At 39.2% G+C, this 21,857-nt stretch overlaps 1 protein-coding gene across 3 annotated transcripts in view; it reads right to left on the bottom strand.

Moving 5' to 3' along the window:
- The window catches only part of NR3C2 (nuclear receptor subfamily 3 group C member 2), a 254,754-nt gene that overhangs the window by 95,725 nt on the left and 137,172 nt on the right, over positions 1–21,857 (bottom strand). For 2 of the 3 annotated variants that reach the window (XM_014578934.3, XM_014578933.4), the window contains exon 3: positions 12,351–12,502. In XM_014578934.3, the coding sequence (XP_014434420.2) occupies positions 12,351–12,502 (152 nt within the window). The remainder of the gene's footprint in view (positions 1–12,350; positions 12,503–21,857) is intronic. The other variant, XM_006133847.5, reaches the window with a different exon arrangement.

The raw sequence follows: 21,857 nt of genomic DNA, 5'->3' as shown, positions 1-21,857 counted from the left end.
AGTGAAGCTTCCCTGAAGTTTTGTGAAATGCCTCCATTCCTTCCACATTCTGATTACACCTGAAGATGCATTTCTACACTGATGCTTACTGACACAGCCTCTTGAAGAGCAACATGAGTTTTACCTATTCTGTTCAGGGCAGGGATTCTGTCTCCAGTTCTATGATGTGCCTAGCCCACTGTTCTGCTGTTGGCATCTGGACACTAATGAAAATGTATAATAATCTGCAAGAATACTGAAAGTAGAGAAACTGATAGATCAGAAGCAAAAACAGCATAACAGATGCAGAAACAGCACCCCGTCTCACACCCTCACAACACCCCTGGATTCAGAATTGTGGGAGAGAGGTCATTGCACTCAAAGGGCACAAAGACCCACACAATGCTCCTCATCCTCCACCACGTGATCTTGGAGGAAGAATTTAAACTGCAGGGATTGAAATTAACAGGAGTAGCTGCACAAGCAAGTAAAGCATGGACTCATGGACATAAAAATATAGGAAAAACTGTAGAAATATTACTATTCTCTGCTGATTGGTTATTTACTTCAACTCCTTCCCAGCTTCTGTCTCATTCTCTTCCATCATAGCCTTAATCCACACCTGCCCCTCAAACCTTTCAGTGCTTCCTGCTCTGTCCTTCTCATCTCCTCCCTTCCCTTGTCTTTCCATTTAGTGAAATTCCCAGAAAAATCACATTTGTTGACATTACACTGAATGCTCTATTTATATATTATATCCTTTCCCCCTTGATTTTTGGCTATTTAGGTTATGAACTCTTCAGGGAAGGGATTGTCTACTACTGTTTATGCAGTGCCTGCAAAATGGGCTCTGATCTTGGGTGTTCCTTGTAGGCACTACTGTTATAAACATGATTAATAAGAAGAAGCAGCAGTAACAAGGTTAATGGCAACAATATGAACAGGAAGGATTTCATATAAATAAGCAAGCATCAAAGGTATAATAAGTAGTAAGATGCCTGTTAGAAGAGGAATCAGTTTTCTACAGGGCTGAAGTTTGTTCCCCAGTGAAGTCAATATGTTTTGCCATCGAGTACAATAAAGCCAGGATTTCACCCCAAATTTTTGGGCTCTGGATCAGAGAATATAAGCTGGGTATAAATGCTGAACTCAGCATGTGAGTTAAACTGTAGCAATGTATAAACTACTTAAATTACTTAATCTAAAATTGCAGCATTCTAACAATCAGAGTAGTCATGCCAGATTTCAGGAGAGAGATTCTATGGCCACAGCTAGCTGTGGAAAGAAAGAAAATTAAGTGACTGATAACTTCAGCTTGTAATTTATTTGAGCACCTATCGAGGAGGACGAAAGGGTATTTATGCAGTCCTAGAAAGGGGTGCATTCTGGAAGCTTCCAAAGCTCAGTGGTACCCATAAAGACAACTAAGGAAAAAAGCATCCTACAAATGAGAATATGCAGAAGCCAATAGGAGAAGAATTAATTATTTCACCATATAACCATGTTTGATCCAGAAAATAATAAATCATCTGATGGCATTTCACGGTTTTCTTTTTTTGACAAATATTTTTGGATTGATGAGTCATGCAGATCTTCATTTTAAAAAAGTCCTACACTTCTTCCTCTTCCATATTATGTGTATTAGTCTGTAAAACTGAAGTTCCCACTCTGTTCTAAATACATTATACAAACATAAAAAAGTTTGCTTTGCCTTGATTTTGGCTTGGAATTTGGCTTTTCAAATATATCCTAAACACATCTTTCCCTTGTCTTTCTCTCTAAACTTTACAGTTCTTAAGATTCTGCCCGGCAAATCTTCTGAAGAGTATCTTTTTTTCCCCACCACTAGCTCCCTGTTCTCCAGACAGGCTCAAACCCCGCTAGTATTCTGATTAGTTGCACTGGCCACTAGGACTAAGCAATTATTACTCTAAATCTTCATGCACCAATCAAATACTCTACATCAAGATGATCCAACAGAGGCATAACACATCCTTTTGCAGTATCTGGGATTATCACCATTACTGTGTCACATCCCAAATTTAAATTGTTTTATTCATCCCTTTTCTCCCCCCTTCTTTCTATATCACTGGTTACTTTCATTCCAGTACATGAAGTAAGCACCCCATTTAAATATCTTTCATTGTTCCCAAAATGAATATTACTGTTTCTGATAAACTAATGCAGTTAGGAAAAAAGTGTTTTTTCCTCCTAAGTGAATATACTGCAGGTATTCATTTGTACACAGTGAACTAATGGTTGAGACTTTTGACCTGAATTTGATGATAGAAAAATACAGCCTTCACCTCCCTGTTATTAGAGAAAGAATACTTAGAGTGCCAGTTTAGGATTTAGGAGGCCTAGGCTCAATTCCCTGCTCTAATTCAGACTGTGTAACCTTGGGAAAAATCACTTACACTTGGGTCCAGATTTGCTCAGCATTGTAGTACCTACCCAACCCCTACTCAGTCTGCTGCCTATGGAATCCTCCTCCCTGTGAGAGGCATACAGGCTCCCTATACAACACCTTGGGAGAGTCAGGTGCCTAGGCAAGGGATCCTTAGACACCAGCAAGCTGAGCAGGAATGTGCCTAAGATGCCTATGAATGAAATGTACAGGAAATAGCTCAGGCACCTGAGCTAAGCCAGAGATGAGTGCCTCTCTTGGTTCAGGATCCTCAGCCTTGAATCTCCTCCTGGAAGTAGATGCCTATCTAAGCCAGTTTTGCTGCTTAGGATGCTCAGGCACTCGAAGCAGAAACAGTCCTGGTCTCCTACTCACTATACGTAGTTTCCTCATGCTGTGAGATTTTCACATCAGAGTGAGTGAGAGGCATGCTTCTACAGCCTGGTAGTTAGGGCACTCACTTGGGATGTGGGAGACATGCTCAAGTTCCTGCTTTGTCCAATTTGGAGTTGCAACTTAAATCTTCACCGCCCTACAATTTGCTCAGCATTGTGTGCCCAGATGTCTTTTCTGCAGGTGCTGTATTGTCCCTTCACCCTATCAGTGGCTTGTCTTCAGCTTTCCTGCTGTAGCAGCTGACATGTATGAGGTCTTGTGCATATTCAGAGCAGGATTACAACAAGATCAACTTACTGTGTGAGATCCCACTTTTGGGGCTTTGGCTTGAACTGGGGCTTTAAGCACCTTGCTAGCTGTAGGAAGCAGCCATGCTTAGTTGGCTTTGTGAATGCTGACAGGCAGGAATTCTATGAACTAAGCTGGCAGCTGAGTGGCAGTTTTCAGAATATCAGTGGGTTTTTAGGTGCCCAACTACTTCTGACAATATAGACCTTGGTTTCTGTAGGGCTCAGTTCCCCATTTGTGAAATGGTAATTGTTGTACCTCACCTCAAGAAGGTACAGAGAGGAAATAAAAGATTGTGATACATTCAGGAACTATGATTATGAAAGCTACATAAATATCTAAGATATATAGATCCTCACTATCAGAATCCATGAGTCCAGTCAAATGAAGTGGGTTGTGCCCACAAACTTTTATGATTCCATCTACATGTTTTGTTAGTCTTTAAGTGTTGCTAGACTATTTGTTGTTTTTTAAAGAGCTCATGAGGTCATTGTTAATCAGAAATTGGGAGTACAGAGGAAGATTATACCTTGATGAATATAATTTTAACCCTGAAACAAACTAAGAAATTGTACTCATAAAACAAAACAAAAAAAATACAACTAATTATGGCTGATACTTATAGCATTTTCAGGGCTATCCAGGAAACCCAGGTTTAAGTACGTACTTAGGTTCCTGCTGGTTGCTGTCTAGGGCAAGCAGCCATGAGGAAGGGAATGACTTGAATTATTCCACAGTCATTCATGAGCAGATTAAGCTATCAGCCAGAAGAATGGGAGTTATAATTTGGAGTCTTAAGGTGGAGAGGATTTAAAACTACAGGAAATGGCACATTTTAGCACTAGGTTACTAGGACCTGACCTATACTGAAATCACTGAGAAATCTTGAAAATAAAAGTCAATATGAGAGATTTAAAAAAAAAAAAAAAAAAAAGCACTAGCAGGTTTTTAGATCTGCTTATTGTGAAAGCATCAGTGTTTTCCCACTTTTCTAGTCATTAACAGCCTCATTTTGTGGTTCCCTGTGGCACTGAAGCTGCGAGAATTGTCACACACTCCTTGCTAGTTTTAAAACCAAGAGACTGCATCAGCTGAAGGATTTTTCTGGAACATAGCACCAAAAAGAGTACCATTAGTACTGTACAGAACGTTTATTCCCAGGCTTTCAGTTTCACTGTGCAATTTGCTATGCAGTTCACACACATCCATAGCAGCAACGGAACACTTTTTTCCTTCAATAACTTGTAAATGACCTACTGTAAAATGCCTTGCATTTAATTTAATTTTTTCTCTACTTATGTTAAACTTTGCCCACCCGCCCCCTTTTTTTTGGTGCAGCTGTTGTCATTTCTGGCTCCACTCCCCCCCTCCCATAAGCCTCCTAAGGTTTCAGCTACTGCATCCAGTCAGGGGCAGGAAATAACGGAAGCCATTACCCCCACTCAGCATTGTTGCCTTCCAGGGAGGAAGGGCGGAGAAGGATTCTTCCTTTCCATGAAAAAGTTGAAATCCGGTGGCACTTTGAAAACCAGGAATGATCAGTAAAATTTTTATTTTGCAGTTGTAAGCCATGGAATATCAGCTGTATGGAAATATCACATTAGGAACCAGCATTCAGGTGAACCTGGATCTACCCTTAGTAGATCATCCCTCAGCTTGCCCTTCAACCACTATTTCAGTGTGGCAAGGCTGCAAATTCAAATTGTAAACTCAAATTGGCACAACAGGTCAGGAACAGATTCCATTTCATACAGGTACAGAGATAAGGTATGTACATTTGTATAGAACAATGTTGAATTCAGAAAGGTCACTGACCTTGTAAAAATAGTTAAAATGAAAACTGCAGCCTATGATGGAAAAATACTGGCTCCAACACTGCAGAATGAATAGGAAAATGCAGGGAAGCACAGGAAAGGATTGTGTATATAATTTATTCTAGTGATGGGGGTGCAGACAAAAGTAATCCTTGCTAGTAAACATCACATAAGGGTAGTAAAAGAAATCTCTTAAATTTAGTTTATTCAGCATGGAAAAAATACAGCTTTTAAGCAATAAAACACTTCTCTAGTTTTCATCAAAATACTTTTTTAAATGAACTTCTACTCATGAAGTTCTCTTTTTTTAGTTTTGCTAACTAAGCAAAGTCTAAGAATGCTCTAGCATTTCATTTTGCTTTTTGGAATGCTTCTCATTATCTTCTACCCTAATCCCTTATTTTAAGAAAAGAAAGACATTGTGTGACAGAAGCATGACTGGGAAGCATGAGAATTTAAAAAAAAACTAGTACACTGAGGTGTACTCAATGCTACAAGTATGTGGAATATTAATTAGAGTTTTGTATCAATGTGTTTACATATAAAACTTTGTATTTCTGGCTGCTTAGGTGGGTTTCTTGTGGACTCTGCAGTTGGCAGAAGGGAAGGGGAAATTGCAAAGTGACCAAAGCCACTTACAAAGATTCCAGAGCTGAGTGATTTCTCCCCCCTCCCACCCAAGGAATAGAAATTTAGCTAAAAAAAAATTCAGTGAATAATTTTGGCTGAAAAAACAAATTTGGGAAATGTCATAACAGTTACAACATTTTATTTCAAAACTGCATTTTTCAAATGCAATAATTCAAATTGGCATTATGTTTAGAAAAATGTTAACACTTCATTTTGAAATGTCGTTTCAACTTGACATTCAAACCATTCAGTTCTACATGTATGTTTTTTCCCATTTTTTCTTTGTCAGGAATACCAAAAATATTTCAGCTCTGTTCTAAATAAAAATGTGTCTACTGGATTGTTTTGGTTTGGTATTCAGAGTTCTAGCAGGCACCCAGAGCTTGAAATGTCACCCTGTGCAGAAACGGACTCCATCATTTGAGCATTGACTCATTTCACCTGTTTCAGGAAGTAAGGGGAAAACAAAGGCCCACAATTCCACCTGAACAGTCTTGTGGAATTCCTCATTGTGATCTAAAACAGACATTAAATTGTAGCCTAAAGGACAAACCCTGCTAACTGGGTTTGAAGGATTTTGAAACCTGTCAGATTTCCCACACAGAACATAGTTGTCTTATATGTTTTCTCTGTAGTTTGTCCTAAAAAAAAAAATGTACTATTGTCTGTGAAAGCTGGTTGGGCACTAGCGCACATCATCATAGCCCCTTGTGAGAGACAGCAAAACTGTCAAGCCAGGGAAAATGTCAGACCTGCTGGGAATAAACTAAGGATGTTAACACATGAGTAATTTACTAGTTGAGTACTCAATGGAATTTCCATTGACTACTTGATAGGCACTTCCGCATTCCTCCTCTGAAATGTAGAAGAGTCCCCATTGGGGCTCTTTTACATTTCAAAAGAGGAATGCGGAACTCCACATGCAGCCCGAGGCTAGCAGGAAGTCCTGCTGACTCTGGGCTCTGTGAAGGCACTTAACCTTTTGAAATGCACAAGAGCCCTTAGAGCCCTTGTGCATTTCAAAGTGGAAGCACCCGCATGGAGACTCAGAGTCCCCCGCTGACCCCAGACAGCTCTGCCGCCTTGAAATGCCACGCAGAGCCTGGGATCCACTAGGGAGGCTTCCCCCCTCCCCCCCACAGCTGACCCCAGGCTCCACACGCATTTCCGCGCCATGGCATTTCAAAGGGGGCAGCACCACATGGAGCCCGGGGTCAGTTCTGTGCAATGCTGCCGCTTTGAAGTACCCTCTTCCCCCGCTCCCCCCCCTGTTTGCTGCCTCTATCTGATAGAGACAGCAAGGTGGGGAATCGACTAGTCGACTCGACTATCTAATAAGCATTTGCTTATCGGATAGTGGACTAGTCCTTAACATCTTTAGAATAAACGCAATGACGCACAGGAAGACTGCAAGCCTAAGTACCCCATCTAGAGGAAGAGGAGTGCAGGTCCCTTCCCCAAGAAAAGTGATGGCAAAGCAGCATGAGACCTGACCAGCAGCCCCAGAACTGTGACAGACACACCTTAATTTCTCTTTCATTTCAATTTAGAAGCATGGAAGTCTCAGAAGTATACTTCAAATAGAATATGGCAAGGCAATTGAACTTCCTAAATCTGAAATACATACTATATATCTTCAAAAAGAGGGAAAGTGGTACGCTTTCTGGACAGGGAAACTATAAAGTAATTCTGTCGAAAGAATATCATGCATCTTGCCTGATGCTAAATGGCTACAGAATACCTTTGCCTGCCAGAAGAACTGCACCCGTCCTCCAGTGAATCAGTTAGCTGGAAAAAAATCATAATCCTTCATGATAAAATGATTTGGCATCTTCCTCTGGCAAAAAGATTACCATGGTGGATTGCATAGGCAAACTTGTAATTGCCTTGAATTGCCTGTGGATTGGTACCTTGATCTTTTGATCTAGTCTATTATCTTCAATTCTAATAAACAATCTGGCAATAAAGAATCATCCGTAAACTTGAGTTAACCATCTCAGAGCCCAAGGTTTTGGTGGGTCAAAATTCTTTCTGGAGTTCAGAACCTTCAGAAGTTGCCATCAAAGAAAAAGATTCCCCCCTCAGTTGAAGCCTATTGAAGGGAAACTTGGAGGTTTATGCTATGCACACCTATACCAGAGGTTGTATATCAGTATAAGCTGCTCATTGTGGTGCACGTAAAATACTTAGCGTACAGCATCCAGCGGTCAGTTTAAGCAAAGCAAGCCTCAAATTATGCAGTGGGAAATTTCCTTGTGTAAAGAGTATTCCCTAGCAATCCCCCAGATTTACAGAATCACAGAAATATTGAGCTATAAGGAAATATGAGAAGTCATCCATTCCAAACTCTGAGCTAAGGCAGACTAAGTAAACCTAGATATCCCACACAGGTTTTTGTCCAATCTGTTCTTAAAATCCTCCAGTAATGGGGATTACACAATCTCCCTTTGGAAGCCTCTTCCCGAGCTTGACTACTCTTATAGTTTGAAAAATGTTCATATGTAACCTAATTCTATCTTGCTACCGCTTAAACCCATTTTCTTCTTGTTTCACCTTCAGTGGACATGGAGAACAATTGATCACAAGCCTCTTTATAAGAGCCCTTAACAGATGTGAAAATTTACTAGGTTCTCTCCTTCAGTCTTTAATACACATGTGCAGCTTTTTTTTTTTAAAACTTTTACTGATATTTTTCTAAACCTTTTGTCATTTTTGTTGCTCTCTTCTGTACTCTCTCCAATATGTCTACATCTTTCCTGTCGTGTGGCACCCAAAACTGGACACAATACTCCAGTTGAGGGCTCACCAGTGCTAAACACAACAGTGCAATCTCCTCCTCAGTCTTATGTAGAATGCTTCTGATAATACAATGCTGAATGATGTTAGACTTTTTAGCAACTGCATCATTGATGACTGTTGACTTGTACTCAGTTTCTGATGCGCTACATCCCCCAAATTGTTTTCAACATTACCACTTAGCCAGTTATTCCCCATTTGTAATTGTGCATTTGATATTTCCTTCTTAAATGAAGTCCTTTGTACTTGTCTCTTACTAAATTTCATCCAGCTGATTTCAGACCAGAACTCAAATTAGTTTTGGTGTTTTTGAATTTTAATCCTGCCCTCCAAAGTGCTAGCAACTCCTCCCAGTTTCATGTCATTCTTAAATTTAATAAGTATACCGTCCAATCCATTATCCCAGTCATTAATGAAAATGTTGAATAGTGCTGCATCCATGACTGGCCTTGTGGGGTCCCACCAACTATAACAGCCTAATTGTGACAGTGCGTCTTTGATAACTATTCGTTGAGTTTGATTTTTTCAACCTGTTGTGTGCCCACATTATAGTAATTTAATCTAGAATTTGTTTCCCAAGTTTGTTCACATGAGAATACCATGTAGGACAGTGTCAAAAGACTTTCTAATATCAAGATATATCACATCTGCTGCTTCCTTCCTACCATTGGGTCAGTAAACCCACCACAGAAGGAAATTAGGCTGGCTTGCCATGTTTTCTGCTTGACAAGTCTAGGCTGGCTATTCCTTATTATTATTCTCAAGGTGCTTACACAGTGATTGTTTAATACTTTATTCCAGTATCTTTACAGGTATTGAAGCTAAGCCGACTGGTCTACAATCTCCTAGGTCCTCTTTGCTTCCTTTTTTAATGGCAGATACTGTGTTTACCCTTCTTCTGGGACCTCATGTATCCTCCATTAGTAGCATGGCCATTACCTGTGTATCCAGTGCAGTCACATATTTTTTGAAAGAGGAAGATGGATGCATTTCAGAATCCATGCTACTAATAAAAATAATTGCCACGAAGAATAAAATAGTGTTCAACAAAAATATATGTCTTAATTAAACAAGACCACTTTTTCTTAAGGTCCCATAGGAAGAAAATCTAAGGCAGGGCTACTCAACATGGACCATTTGTTTGTGGCCCTTGTGGTGGTTTTGGCTTATGTGGGACTCAACACGCAGCCCGCAGGTGGGATCCTTTGAACATGGCCTCCACCGGGAACACGCTTCACAGTGGTGAGGTGTCTCCCAGGCAGGGTGAGCACTGAAACATGTAAGTGGACAGGCTGGCTGGAACAGACAGGGTACAGGATTTCGGTGTTTCTTGCTCCCAGGGAGTAGGTGCCCAGAACACCAGGACATTGCAGTAAGTGCTTTGTATTCAGGCCTGTCAATGTGAAAAGCTATTTGCATGTATATGTAACCACACTTAAACTGTGGCCCTCAGCATGTGCTGAGAGTATCACTGTGGCCCTCAGGGCTTCCAAAGTTGAGTAGCCCTGATCTATGGGAACAAGGAGTTGAAGAGAGTACGCAGTTTCTGAAGGAAACAATATTAAAGGCAAATTTGTAACTATCCCAGTGTAAAGGAAATATAGGAAAAACAATAAGAGGCCAAGATGGCTCCATCAGGAGTGTCTTAATGACTCAAAAAGGAATCCTATAGAAAGGTGGAAATACAGACAACTTGCTAAGGAGTAGAAAAGTATAGCACAATATTGCAATGCTGCGGAGGGGCTTGGGCAGCGGGGCAGAGCCTTTGCTCCCGGTGTCCCTGGTCTGCTGGAGACCGTCCCCAGCAGACCAGAGGCACCTCTGGCAAAGCCTCAGAGGTGCGGGACCCCGCCGCTGCTGCGGCTTTGCTCCCGGTGCCTCTGGTCTGCTGGGGACCGTCTCTAGCAGACCAGGGACACCGGGAGCAAAGCCGCAGCCATGGCGGGGTCCCGCGCCTCTGAGGCTTTGCCAGAGCAAAGCCTCAGAAGCGCGGCACCCCGCCGCCGCTTCGGCTTTGCTCCCGCCCCTGGTCTGCTGGGGACCGTCTCCAGCAGACCAGGGACACCGGGAGCAAAGCCGGGGAGGCGGAGGGGCGCTGCCGGTTGGCCTCTTAAGGGGGGGTAGTCTTATACGGCGAGTATAAGACGAAAACCTATCTTTTAACTAGAAAATTAGGGGGTCGTCTTATACGCCCAGTCGCCTTATACGCCGGAAAATACGGTAGGTCTAAAGGTACAATGTTCAGAGCATTATTTGAAAAATCTGAAATCCATGAAAAATCATGACTTCTTATTTAAAGAAAATAAGGAATTTTCTAATTTAATTGGCAAGCAATGTAAACTTCTCTGTTCTGAGAAGCTAGATCTTCCATCTTAAGAACTCAGAAATCTCCCAGCAAATATGCAGTATAGTATGGAAAATAAAGCTATGTAGTGCAATCTTTGGTGTGGCCCTAAGGAGATAATTATTCTAGAGAAGAAGAATTAGAACAATATAAGATGCCTGCCTCATAAAATATTTGTCTTTTACTAGGATGATGTAAGGCACAAATTTAGAAGGTAGAGTTCAGCAGTAAAATAAGAGTGATATAGTTCCAATTAGACATTTCTCTAGAGTTTAGACAAACTAAAAAGAAAATGGAACCTTGGCATGAAAATGTCCATTAACCCTAACAAATGCTTCAAATATAGCCTGTGTACAAGATTTCTTTGAGTGAGATCTATAAGCAGATATTTCAAAAGTCCGCATTATTCTGTTATTAAGATTATTTAAGAGAAAGGAGGAAACACTGAATTCTAAATATCTTAATGGATCATTTTAATATACATTTTAACAAAGTAATTAGCCAATTTATTTGTAAATTTTCAGAAAATTCACTCAAAGGCTATGCAATATAGTTTTCAGGAGGACTGCTGTATTCTTCATACATAATGAAGTGCCTGAATACCTGCGTTAAGTGAAAAACTCAAGTTTAAGAAATACCAAGTAGCACTTCCATAATTAATATGTTTAATATCATACTTCTTACTTTCTATATTCTACATTATACAGAGTTACTGCAAATTCTTGCATATATCTACACAGAGATATAATAAGCCAGAAACATTAATAAATATACACTTCAGTGGTGTTTGTCTGAAAAAAATTTTAATCATCAGAGTGAAAACGTAACATCTGCCACTCGGAAATATTTTATATTTACTCAAAGGCTAGGTCTAGACTACATCCCTATTTCGGAAAAGGGATGTAAATTAGACGTATCGCAATTGCTAATGAAGCAGGGATTTAAATCTCCCACGCTTCATTAGCGTAAAATGGCTGCCGCTTTTTCTCGGCACGGAGCTTTGCCACAGAATAGCACCAGCCTAGACTCTGATCTTTTGGAAAATAAAGCCTTTTCCGAAAGATCCCTTATCCCTTATTTCAAGAGGGAATATATATTAAATGAATTCTAGGCACATTTGTCTGTTTATATAGCTGACCTGCGTAATTCTTAATAGAGCAGTGTTTCCCAATTTTACTTGGCCACTGAATCCTTTTAAATTCAAAAGAATTTTGCGGAACCCCTAATAACAGTCTTATGCATTGAGCTGAAAAAGTAGACCACAAGTAAGATAGATAATAATAAACAAATGCTAAACAAGGTCATAAGATCAACACAAATGAAAATTGTTTTCAATAAAAATCATAAATGCTTAAATATTAATTTTTTTTTAATCATAAAATGTTGTTGTAATGGAATTTTCTCACGGAACCCTAATTTTCACTTCACAGAATCCCAGGGATCCACAGAACACCATTTGGGAAACACTGTAATATAGCATAGAAGCTACATGTTATGGTACTAACAGAATTGTGAAGCACAATGGGACACTTCCCAATCTTTACCCAAACTTCTCTTATAGCTCATGAAAGATTTAGGTATATTTGTGATATTCGCATAACTACTGTGTTAATTCAACAAATATTTTCAGACTAACACTACTGCAGAATTAATCATGAAAATATAACATCAGAAAGTAAATAAAAGAAGCACCCACATGAACATTTACCTTCCACTGCTCTTTTGAAGAAAACTTTGCAGCTGCCACAGGTAACCACCCCGTAATGACATCCAGATGCCTCATCCCCACACACCAAACATACTTTGGAAGGTCTCGAAGATCCAGTTGATACGCTTCTAAGTGATGAGCTGGGGGAAAACAAAGAAACAATAAATGTTTCAAGTCACACTGACCATAATGTAAAGTACAATTAGTAATTTGTAACAAAGTGTATTACTGTAAACACCTAATAATTAGAGAAGCAAAACTCTTTCTGGCATTGCCTGATTGCATACAATCACAGTTGTTTTAATTAGCATATGAACTATTTTTATTGCTCATTTTAAAATACCCATAACCTATCAATGCCATTTGTGCATACTGATAGTAGACGACTAAAACAAATACAAATAAAATAATAAAACAATCTTTAATTTAGCAATACAAGTGTTCACTAAAGTTTAGGTGATGCATTATGCAGTTCTTCTACCCTGACTTGCTATATTATGCTGTAAGTTAACAGCTAGTTAATATTTCTGTTCATATTATATTTCATTAAGCAACTTAATAGCATTTTATATAATATTTTGCATGCCAGAATAGGGGAAAGAAGTTTTGGAGGTATAGGCAAATGGTTCTGAAACTTCACATACAGACTGGAATCTTTAAAACCCAGCTTCAGAAATGTGGCACATGGTGGTTTGGGATTGAAGTGGAGATTCATGCATAACCCTCAATAGATGGCAATCTTGAGGTATTCCCCAAGGGAAGTTGCAAGAGTCACTGTACTTCAAGAATACTTAGAGTAAGTTGTGATTGCAGGTCTGGAAAATGCTCATCACGTTAAGGGAAAGTTTAAGCAATTGGTTATGTTAGTGCCAGTTCTTGTGCTCAAAGGAGCAGTAGCTCAAGAATAAGGAAGGCTTCTAGATCTGACACTATTTTATACCAATGACAAGGCACAATCTGGACCCTAATATCTCATCGCTACCCTTGGCAAGTATAATCTATCATTTCACTACCTTTAATATTGTCAACCAATAAACATTATAAAGTAATCACAAAGGGTTTTAGACAAAGTTCCAAATAGCTATGCTATTTCTAATTTGCACATATCTGCTAAAATGTATTCTACAGTAGCAGAATAATTTGATATTAACAGCAAAAATGTATCTTCTAAAATTCCCAAGTTCAAAAATATGTATTTATTTGTTCTTCACTATGAAGCAGAACAGTACTCAGGGATTTTTAATTCATGGTAATATTTTATAAGCACATTTTCTCAGTGTACCAAATTTACAACTTCACTGAATGAGGAGGTCAAGTGATTTATCCAAGGTCACATCATTAATGTCAATAGCTCAAATTAGAGTAGAGCCCAGGACTCTAGTGCCTAGTGCTTTAACATCTAAACCATTCTGCCTTTTAAATCTCAGCACTCAGATATTAATCACAACACTGTACATGATATTGCTCCTCCAGTCTGATCTATAGTAATCTGTTAGGTTTACTAGCCCTTATAAAGCTATTGATACACTCATTATATACCAATGTAGCACTGTCTGATAATTGTTGGGGAATGGCAATATTTTATTTATTATAAAGACGGGAAAGCTTGACAAATGTATCTGAATAAGAAACATGACATTTTGCTCAAGTTTTAGTCAGTAATATATCCCACTCCTACAACAGAAAAAGCATTACAGGATGATCATTTTAGAAATCCAGAGTAAACTAAACCACCAAAGCTGCACTTATAACTTAATATTTTTAAGCATTATAGTTGGATACTTAATCTGCTTCAATAATGAACAGGACTGGTCAAAAATTTATGTTAAAACAGTTGCTTGATAAAAAAAATGGAGTTTAAACTATGGAGACTTGGCAAAAAGTTATCTGCTTTCAGTAGACTATTTCAATTGTTTGTCAAAAATACATGAAAACTAAAAATGTGCTGGTTTTCAACAGAAAACCCCTAAAGATTTTGGCTGAAACATAAAATACTTTGATTCTCAAATACTGTTGCCCCATTCTCCAGAGCAGTGACTGGGCTGCTCTACCAGATTTGACTTCCATAATGCACCACGAATCGTACATGAATGCAGTTAATTTGACAAATGTAACCTGATAAGGAAACCTGGTCTACACAGGAGCATGAGACACTGGAAATACAATTTACACGAGGCACCATAATGGCATTTCAGAATTAAAACTATTTTGATTTTCAGCCAAAATATTTTTAATTTGATTTTGTGCTGAAGATTTTTATCTCAGAAAATTTAAAAGTTATTTCCCAACTAATTCTAGCAACAAGTTTGAAATTCTGTTCTCACTGAATTCACAAAAAACAAAACAAAAAGTGCGCAGACCCAGAAGGGCAATCATTGGCTCTTGCTTGACACTACATACCCAAACAATATTTTCCTACCAAGCACAATCCAACGCCACTATGTACTATATATTTAATTGTAGATTCCTTCTGCACCCAAACATTCCACCCATTTCAGTGAAGTTTGGAACAGGATTTGGATTATAAGTGAATAATGCTAGGTTTGTTTGTTTTTAAATAATTTTGCTTTGTTCCTGCATGTCACTTTCACCTTTAATTTTTTTTAAAAGGATGTTAAATTATTTCATACAGTAGGTATAGTTGTGTGTACAACATGGAAAGAGTGTAGAAGTGATTACTTCTAAAAATTTACTGCCACTCATGCTGCTAACCTTGAATTCAGTCATTCTGTTCACGGAAGCTATTTCATACTCAACAGGGATGCACATATGGTTGCACCTTTTTTTCCTCTTAAAGCACTCCTATAATCAAGTTGTCAAGTTTTTCCTCAATGATTTGACTTGGCCATGAGAAACAAGCACTTTTAAAAACTCCAGGCCAAATATTCAACATTTCACTCCACAGAACTGCATTTCTAAATCAGTTTCAACCAGATATTATTAAATCTGTCAGATTTACATTTACTGAAAAAACAAACAATTTAGGAATGAAAATAAACAGTATATTTCTAAACTAGGAAATAAAGTATATTCACTTTGAAACTGCATTTGCCTTAAGAACTCTATGTTTCTCCTGTTTTAAATTAGATGAACAAGGATATTATCTTCCCTTCCTTGTCAATCTGACATATTACAATCCATGTGCTCATGCCAACAAAAATGATACTGTCCAAAGAATTGTGATTTTAAAAATCACACTGAAGAATTTTATGGAAAGCTATAGGGATGACAGTTTAGTAGTATTGGACGTTCAGTTCAGTTGATTCATTATTCAGTTCAGTTGATTTATTTGAATTCTTAAAACCATATATTTGGCAAAATTAGCTATTTCTACAGGTCAAGAGACACCAAAAATTAATTTGCTTAGGTAACACATTCTTTGTGGGGGAAATGGTAGTGAGATCAATAGAAAATTAAATTATCAAAGAAGTGTAGGAGTTCTACCACTGCTTTTATTCAGTTAAACAAGTACTAAATATTTTTCAAAATCCAATTCTAAGTCTGATTAAGCTATATCTGGATATGGCTGAAATAAAACTAGGTTTCAGAAAAAACACACCGAAGAAAAATGGCTAACTTAGGCCTGAACCTGCAAAGGCTTATGCTTATACTTAACCTATATACTTAAGTATTTTGCTAAATAAGGACATTGGTAAGGTTGTAACAAAACTAATTTTCCCTTTGTTTTCATTCACACATCCTTATGCAAACAAACATATTAATTTGCCAGTCAATATTCATAGACAAACAACAAATATAATGCAAAAATATTGGCTGTCCCCTGATAGGTGAGAGAAGGTTGTTTCAGTTTCCCAGTCTCGCAGGCTCTGTACTAGCACTACCATCACCCTGCTGCTGGCCAGTTCTCATAAGACCCGTGCAGACTTGCAAGATCTCTCCCCCACCTCCATGGCTGTTGGGAATAAACATGAGGGCACTGTGTTGGCCATTTGTCAAGCGCATGCATATACATGCTAGGAGGTGGCAGTTCCTACATGCAGGTGGCATTATATGTTAATCAAGGCATCTGGGTTTCTAACAGAATATGCACATTGGTCACATGGATACACACACACACACACACACACACACACGGAACCATGAGAAATTATCTTGTCCCCTGTGCAATAGTAGGTTCAAATAAACCCAGACTATCCCTGAAAGGGGTTTGTCCAACTTATTTTTAAAAGCTTCCAGCGATAGCGACTCCCATGGCCTCCCTTGAAAACCTATTCCGGAGCTTAGCTACCCTAACAATTAAAAAGTTTTTCTCCTAGTATATAATCTAACTCTCTCCACTGCTGTAGATTAACCCTCCTTCAGTGGATATGGAGAACAACTGATCGCCTTCCTCTTTAGGGTAGCTCTTAATATATTGGAAGATGTTATCAGGTCCCCCCTCAGTCTTTTTTCCTAACACTAAACACACCTAGGTTTTAAATCTTCCCTCATAGATCAGGTCTTCTAAAACTTTTACCTTTTTTGTTGCTCTCCTGTGGACTCTTTCCAAATTGTCCATATTTCTCCTAAATTGTGCTACCCACAATTGGATACCATGGTGCCCCGTGTGGGGCCTGCCTTACCAGTGCCACATCGAGTATGACAATTCCTCTTGTGTTTTACATACAACATTCCTGTTAATACACCCCAGAAGCACACTGTGCCTTTTCTGCAGCTCCAGCACATGGACAACTCCTATTCAGATCCATTGCAGTACTACTAGCACTTAGCCAGTTATTGACTAGTACCAGACCCAGGACTGACTCAACTTGGTACACCCCCCCCCAATTTGACAGCAAACCAACTGCTAACCACTCTAAGTATGGTCTTTCCTATAGTTGAGCACTCACCTTGTAGTAGTATTTTCATCTCCATCACATTACCCTAGGTCATTAATCCTATCAAAGAGGGAAATCAGGTTGGTTGGTATGATTTGTTTTTAACCAATCAATTCTGATTATTCCTCAAAACCCTTTTATCCTCCAGATGCTTACAAATTGATTAATAATTTGCTCCAGTGTAGTTGCTTTTCCAGGCATTCCAGTTAGCCTGACTGGTTTATAATTCTCCAGATCCTCTTTTTAAATATATTACTGTGTTTGTTCTTCTCTATTCTCCTGGGACTGCTCCCATCCTCCAGAAGTTCTCAAAGATAATAGCTAATGGCTCCGAGAGGGCTTTAGCTAGCTCCTTAAGCACTCTAGAATGAATTTCATTGGGCCCTCTACCTCATCTAAATATTTTTAAACTGTTCTTTTCGTAGTTTGTCTTGCATTCCTTCCCCTCGGTAGATAATATTGAATATCTGACCTTCATTAACTTTTTTAGTGAAAACTAAGAATGTTAAGAGACAGGTAATCCACTAATTGCACAGTCAATATTTTTATCAACTACACAAGTAGCCGATAAGGGAAGCCTGCTGTGGCTCTGCAGTACAGTAAAACTCCATTGGTCCAGCATCCAATGCTCCGGCACTTCTGATGGTCCGGCACCATCAGGAACCCAGAAGTGCTCCGGGCAGCCGGACAATTGGAGCTGCTCTGCGTCCGGCTTCCCAGATTCAGCCACTGCTGAAACTGACCAGCAGCTGAATCGGGGAAGCCGGGGACAGAGCATCTGGGGTGCTGCTGGGTTGGTCCCGTAGTGCTGCCCCTCGGGGCTGAGGGACCAACCCGGCAACACCCCAGCTGCTCTTGGGGAAAATCAATGGTACCATGAGCTTTTGTGGGCACAACTCAGGTTGTGCCCACAAAAGCTCATGATACCATCAGTAATACATGTTTTGTTAGTCTTTAAGATGCTACTAGACTATTTGTTGTTTTTAAAGTTTTTCCTGTTACAGACTAACTCAGCTACCCCTCTAAAGCATTAAAATCAATAACATTATTGGTTATTCTTACCAATTCTGAATTAAAGCAAAATTTTGAAAAATTGAAATTTCTTGTGAAGTGAAATCTGAAATTAGCAACTCTACCTGCGGATACCCTTCATTAAGATCTACATTGAGATGAATGCAGAAGTGCTGCAGCATACCTGAATAACCGACATGTATTTTGACTCTTCCAACCACAAAAAATACTGCAGGACTTGAACACAATTAATAGAATAGAATAGAATATGCTTTTATAACTCTTTTATAAGTGTTATAGCCTAGAGATCTATGAAACAGCCATAAACTCAAACAGATATCTATCTTCTTACAGATTTCTAAAATAGATGTTTAGAATGTTCCAATAGCAGTGGTTACAGTGTATAGTAATTGTGTTTTAATATTTTCAGCAGTGTAAATGGCTGTTAAATAGTGACCTTGACCAACCATTGCCATCAAACTCATTGGTGCCTTTGTAAGTTGGCCAAAGTAATATTTACACGAAATATTAATTAAAAATAACAGATTTTGTAAAGAAGAGTCAATAAAAAAAAATCAGATAATCCACCAGTTTGAAAGCTGATTATATGAGTTATTATCCTTCTCAAACCAGATGCAACACCAGAAATACAGTTTAACAAACTTTTCCTCCTTGGTGATAAGCTTGTTTGGAATGCTTGCTCTCAAGTCATAATGTTGAACCTGAACTAACTTGTTCCAATTTTTTAAGGTTTTTAAGGTTAGATGTAAATTATTAATTACAGGTTTGGTTTAGCATAACTGACTATTCCTTTTGCTGCTGTAATTTCCAATAATCTATAAAAAATAGCCACAGAGAAATTGGATGCAGGTTACAATTGAAATAATAAAGTCTTACTGAACTAAAGCTGAAGGTGGAGGTAAGGATGGGGGTGGGCAATATCTTATTCTTATCCAAACCCAAACAGTCAAAAGTTACAAGGATTGAAAGCATTTCAAAAATGTAGTTTGCCAGTAGCCTCTTCCTGTCTCATCAACTCATTCCTAGAGATTCTTTTGTAAATTCACAATCCAGAACAGTTTGCACTGAAGACTTTTGGTGCTACAAATAAAGTTCACCAATGCAGCACTGCTTAACGAGTCATGTGAGCATGAGGGTTGTGTGTTCACTGCAGTTAAGTTGTCCTCTTATTCAGCTTTGCCCCTAAAGCATCTCCCGGCCCACAGCTATAATCCTTTCGTCAGTCACTCCAGTTAGTGGTGCCTCTATGTTAGATGACCTGACTGGAGTTAAAAGTTAAAGCTCAGGTGCTGCTTTCACTTGGACCGGTAACACACTTGGGACCACCTTTTCAAAAAGCAAAAATGATGGCATATGCATGAGCCTGGCCCCTACGTGGCCCCGGCCCTTCACTGACTCCACCTTTCCCATTTTTTAATAACATCAAGTTATTTATTTAATAAAGTCAACAGGGGCCTGTTTCCCCCTCTGCTTCTTCCACATGTCTGGGTCCCATTGACTTTAAGGGTTTTTCTATGTATAGATTGAAACAACACACCCCAAAGGAGCTCAAAATGAGATAAACTAAAGCTTGGAAAAAATCACTAGAGCTGCAAGTATTTAGCTATGCAGATTGAAACTGAGAACATCTCTCATTTTTGAGTCACCAAGAGGAAAGCATCAGTACTCAGGTTAGCCTGCAAACAGGCCCACCAACTAGGAATGTTCAAAAGCAGTTAATTAGGTAACCATTTAACCACTGATAATTTCAGCTGTTCCACACTGTGGGCTCTTACTATAAAGCTTAAACTGCAGACACTGAAGTATGAGGCAGCAGCCAGCTCCTCAGAAGCCAGTTATCACCAGAAGCCAGCTTTTAGCCTGGCTCCCAGCACATACTGGTTCCTGCCTGAAAACCCAGCTTCTGCAAGCCAGCATGCTCCAGCTCTACCCTGAAGCCCTGCTCCCACAGAACTGGCGACCATGGTGTACTGCAGAGTATGATACAGAGCCAGCAGTGCAGAGTGACAGCTGGCTCCCAAAGAGCAGGGCTGGAAGCCTTGGTATAACTGTTAACTGATAAGCCAGTTAACGATTTATACTACTGCACTATTATGTAATTTATACTACTACATCCCTGTCGCCGACAAGGGGGTGGGTGTGAAAAAGAGGTAGTTCAGGGGCTGAACAATTCAAAAGGGCCTGGGGATTCCAGCCCTTTAAATTGACATCAGAACACTGCACCGAACCTTCTGAGAAACCTTCTGATTGGGGGGGGGGGGGTGCTCTGCACTCCAGACAATGTGGAGGGCTGTCTGCCCCCAGCCCTGCTCCTTCCACCACCCCTTTCAGGAGCCCAGAGTCATGCCCCGCCTCCCAGCTGTTGGCTCCCTTGCCTGCAAAAACAAACTGCGCTTAACCATTCCTGTACATAAATCAGGGTTTCCCAACCTCTGGGTCAGGAACCAAATATAGGTCACCATTACATTTCAAAAGGGTCACCAGGTATCTCCCCAGGTGGCTCTTAAGGAGCCATTCACACATTTTTTGAATTGCCCTAGGTCACCAAGTCTTCCTGATTGTCAAAATGGGTCCCCTGAAAAAGGCTGGGAACCACTGATGTAAATGAAGCAAAGGGTTTAATTCTGTGAGGTGCTGTGCATTTTCAAATCCCATTTACTTCAACAGAAGTTGAGGGCATTCATTACTTACCAAAAGCCAGCCTTGCAGGATAAGGCCCTACATGTTTACCTTGTCGTAATGGAGCATCATCATACATTATCTACGGAAATCTTTAAGCAGTAAGTTTAGATGTCCTCAAACAGACACTAAGCCACTCAGATTTTACCTTATAGTAATCTGTTGACTATGCAAAAATATTAATTTAATATGTGTAGATAGATAAATTTCAGTGAACTGAAATGTAGCAGTATTAACCCCCCAAAAGAATAAATCTAGTTTTCAACAACTTATCTGTTGATTGTAGACATTCTAAAATATAACATGGGTTCCTAAAATTCTTCTGATATGCATTTTTCACTAATCACTATCATAATGTAATAAGATCCAACAACCTGGGGAAATAAAATACATTGTTCTGCAGGGGGGGGGGGGGGAGAAGAGAGGTTGGTACATTAATACAGTTATCTACTCAAATAGGATGGTTTATCTGGGAAAGAAATATACAAGTATTAGCAAATCTCCCAACTAAAGCATAAGAGAGAGGAACACTGAATCATGATAAGGCATTTTCTTTGACTTTTTAATACCAGGTTCAAGTTATAGAATTAGTGTAGTTTAAATGCATGCTTTGGCATTTGTTGTGTGCTGATTATAAATTACAATCTATTGTATGGCAAGATAAGGCAGGAACAGAAGTTTATCCATAAAAAGGTTCTAGTTAATTATTGTATGTTTATTTATGGGGGACTCATTTAACTCCTTCTTGGACTGCATCACTGCACTGAAAAAGAGCAAAAAATAAATAAACCTTTGAGAACCCCTTGTTTCACCTTCTCACATTTTTCTACTCAAAAACCGAAAAGATTTATTATACATCCTGGTCACACTTGCACTCTTGCAGAATGTTTTCTAGGTGATGCCAGAGTCAGCAATATTTTAGAACTGCAAAACAGATTAAGTCAAA

This window comes from Pelodiscus sinensis, chromosome 4 (genome assembly GCF_052426305.1).
Source record: "Pelodiscus sinensis isolate ZL-2025 chromosome 4, ASM5242630v1, whole genome shotgun sequence".
Taxonomy (NCBI): domain Eukaryota; kingdom Metazoa; phylum Chordata; order Testudines; family Trionychidae; genus Pelodiscus; species Pelodiscus sinensis.
Note: the sequence above shows the minus strand (reverse complement) of the source record. Positions and strands in the feature narration are given on the sequence as shown.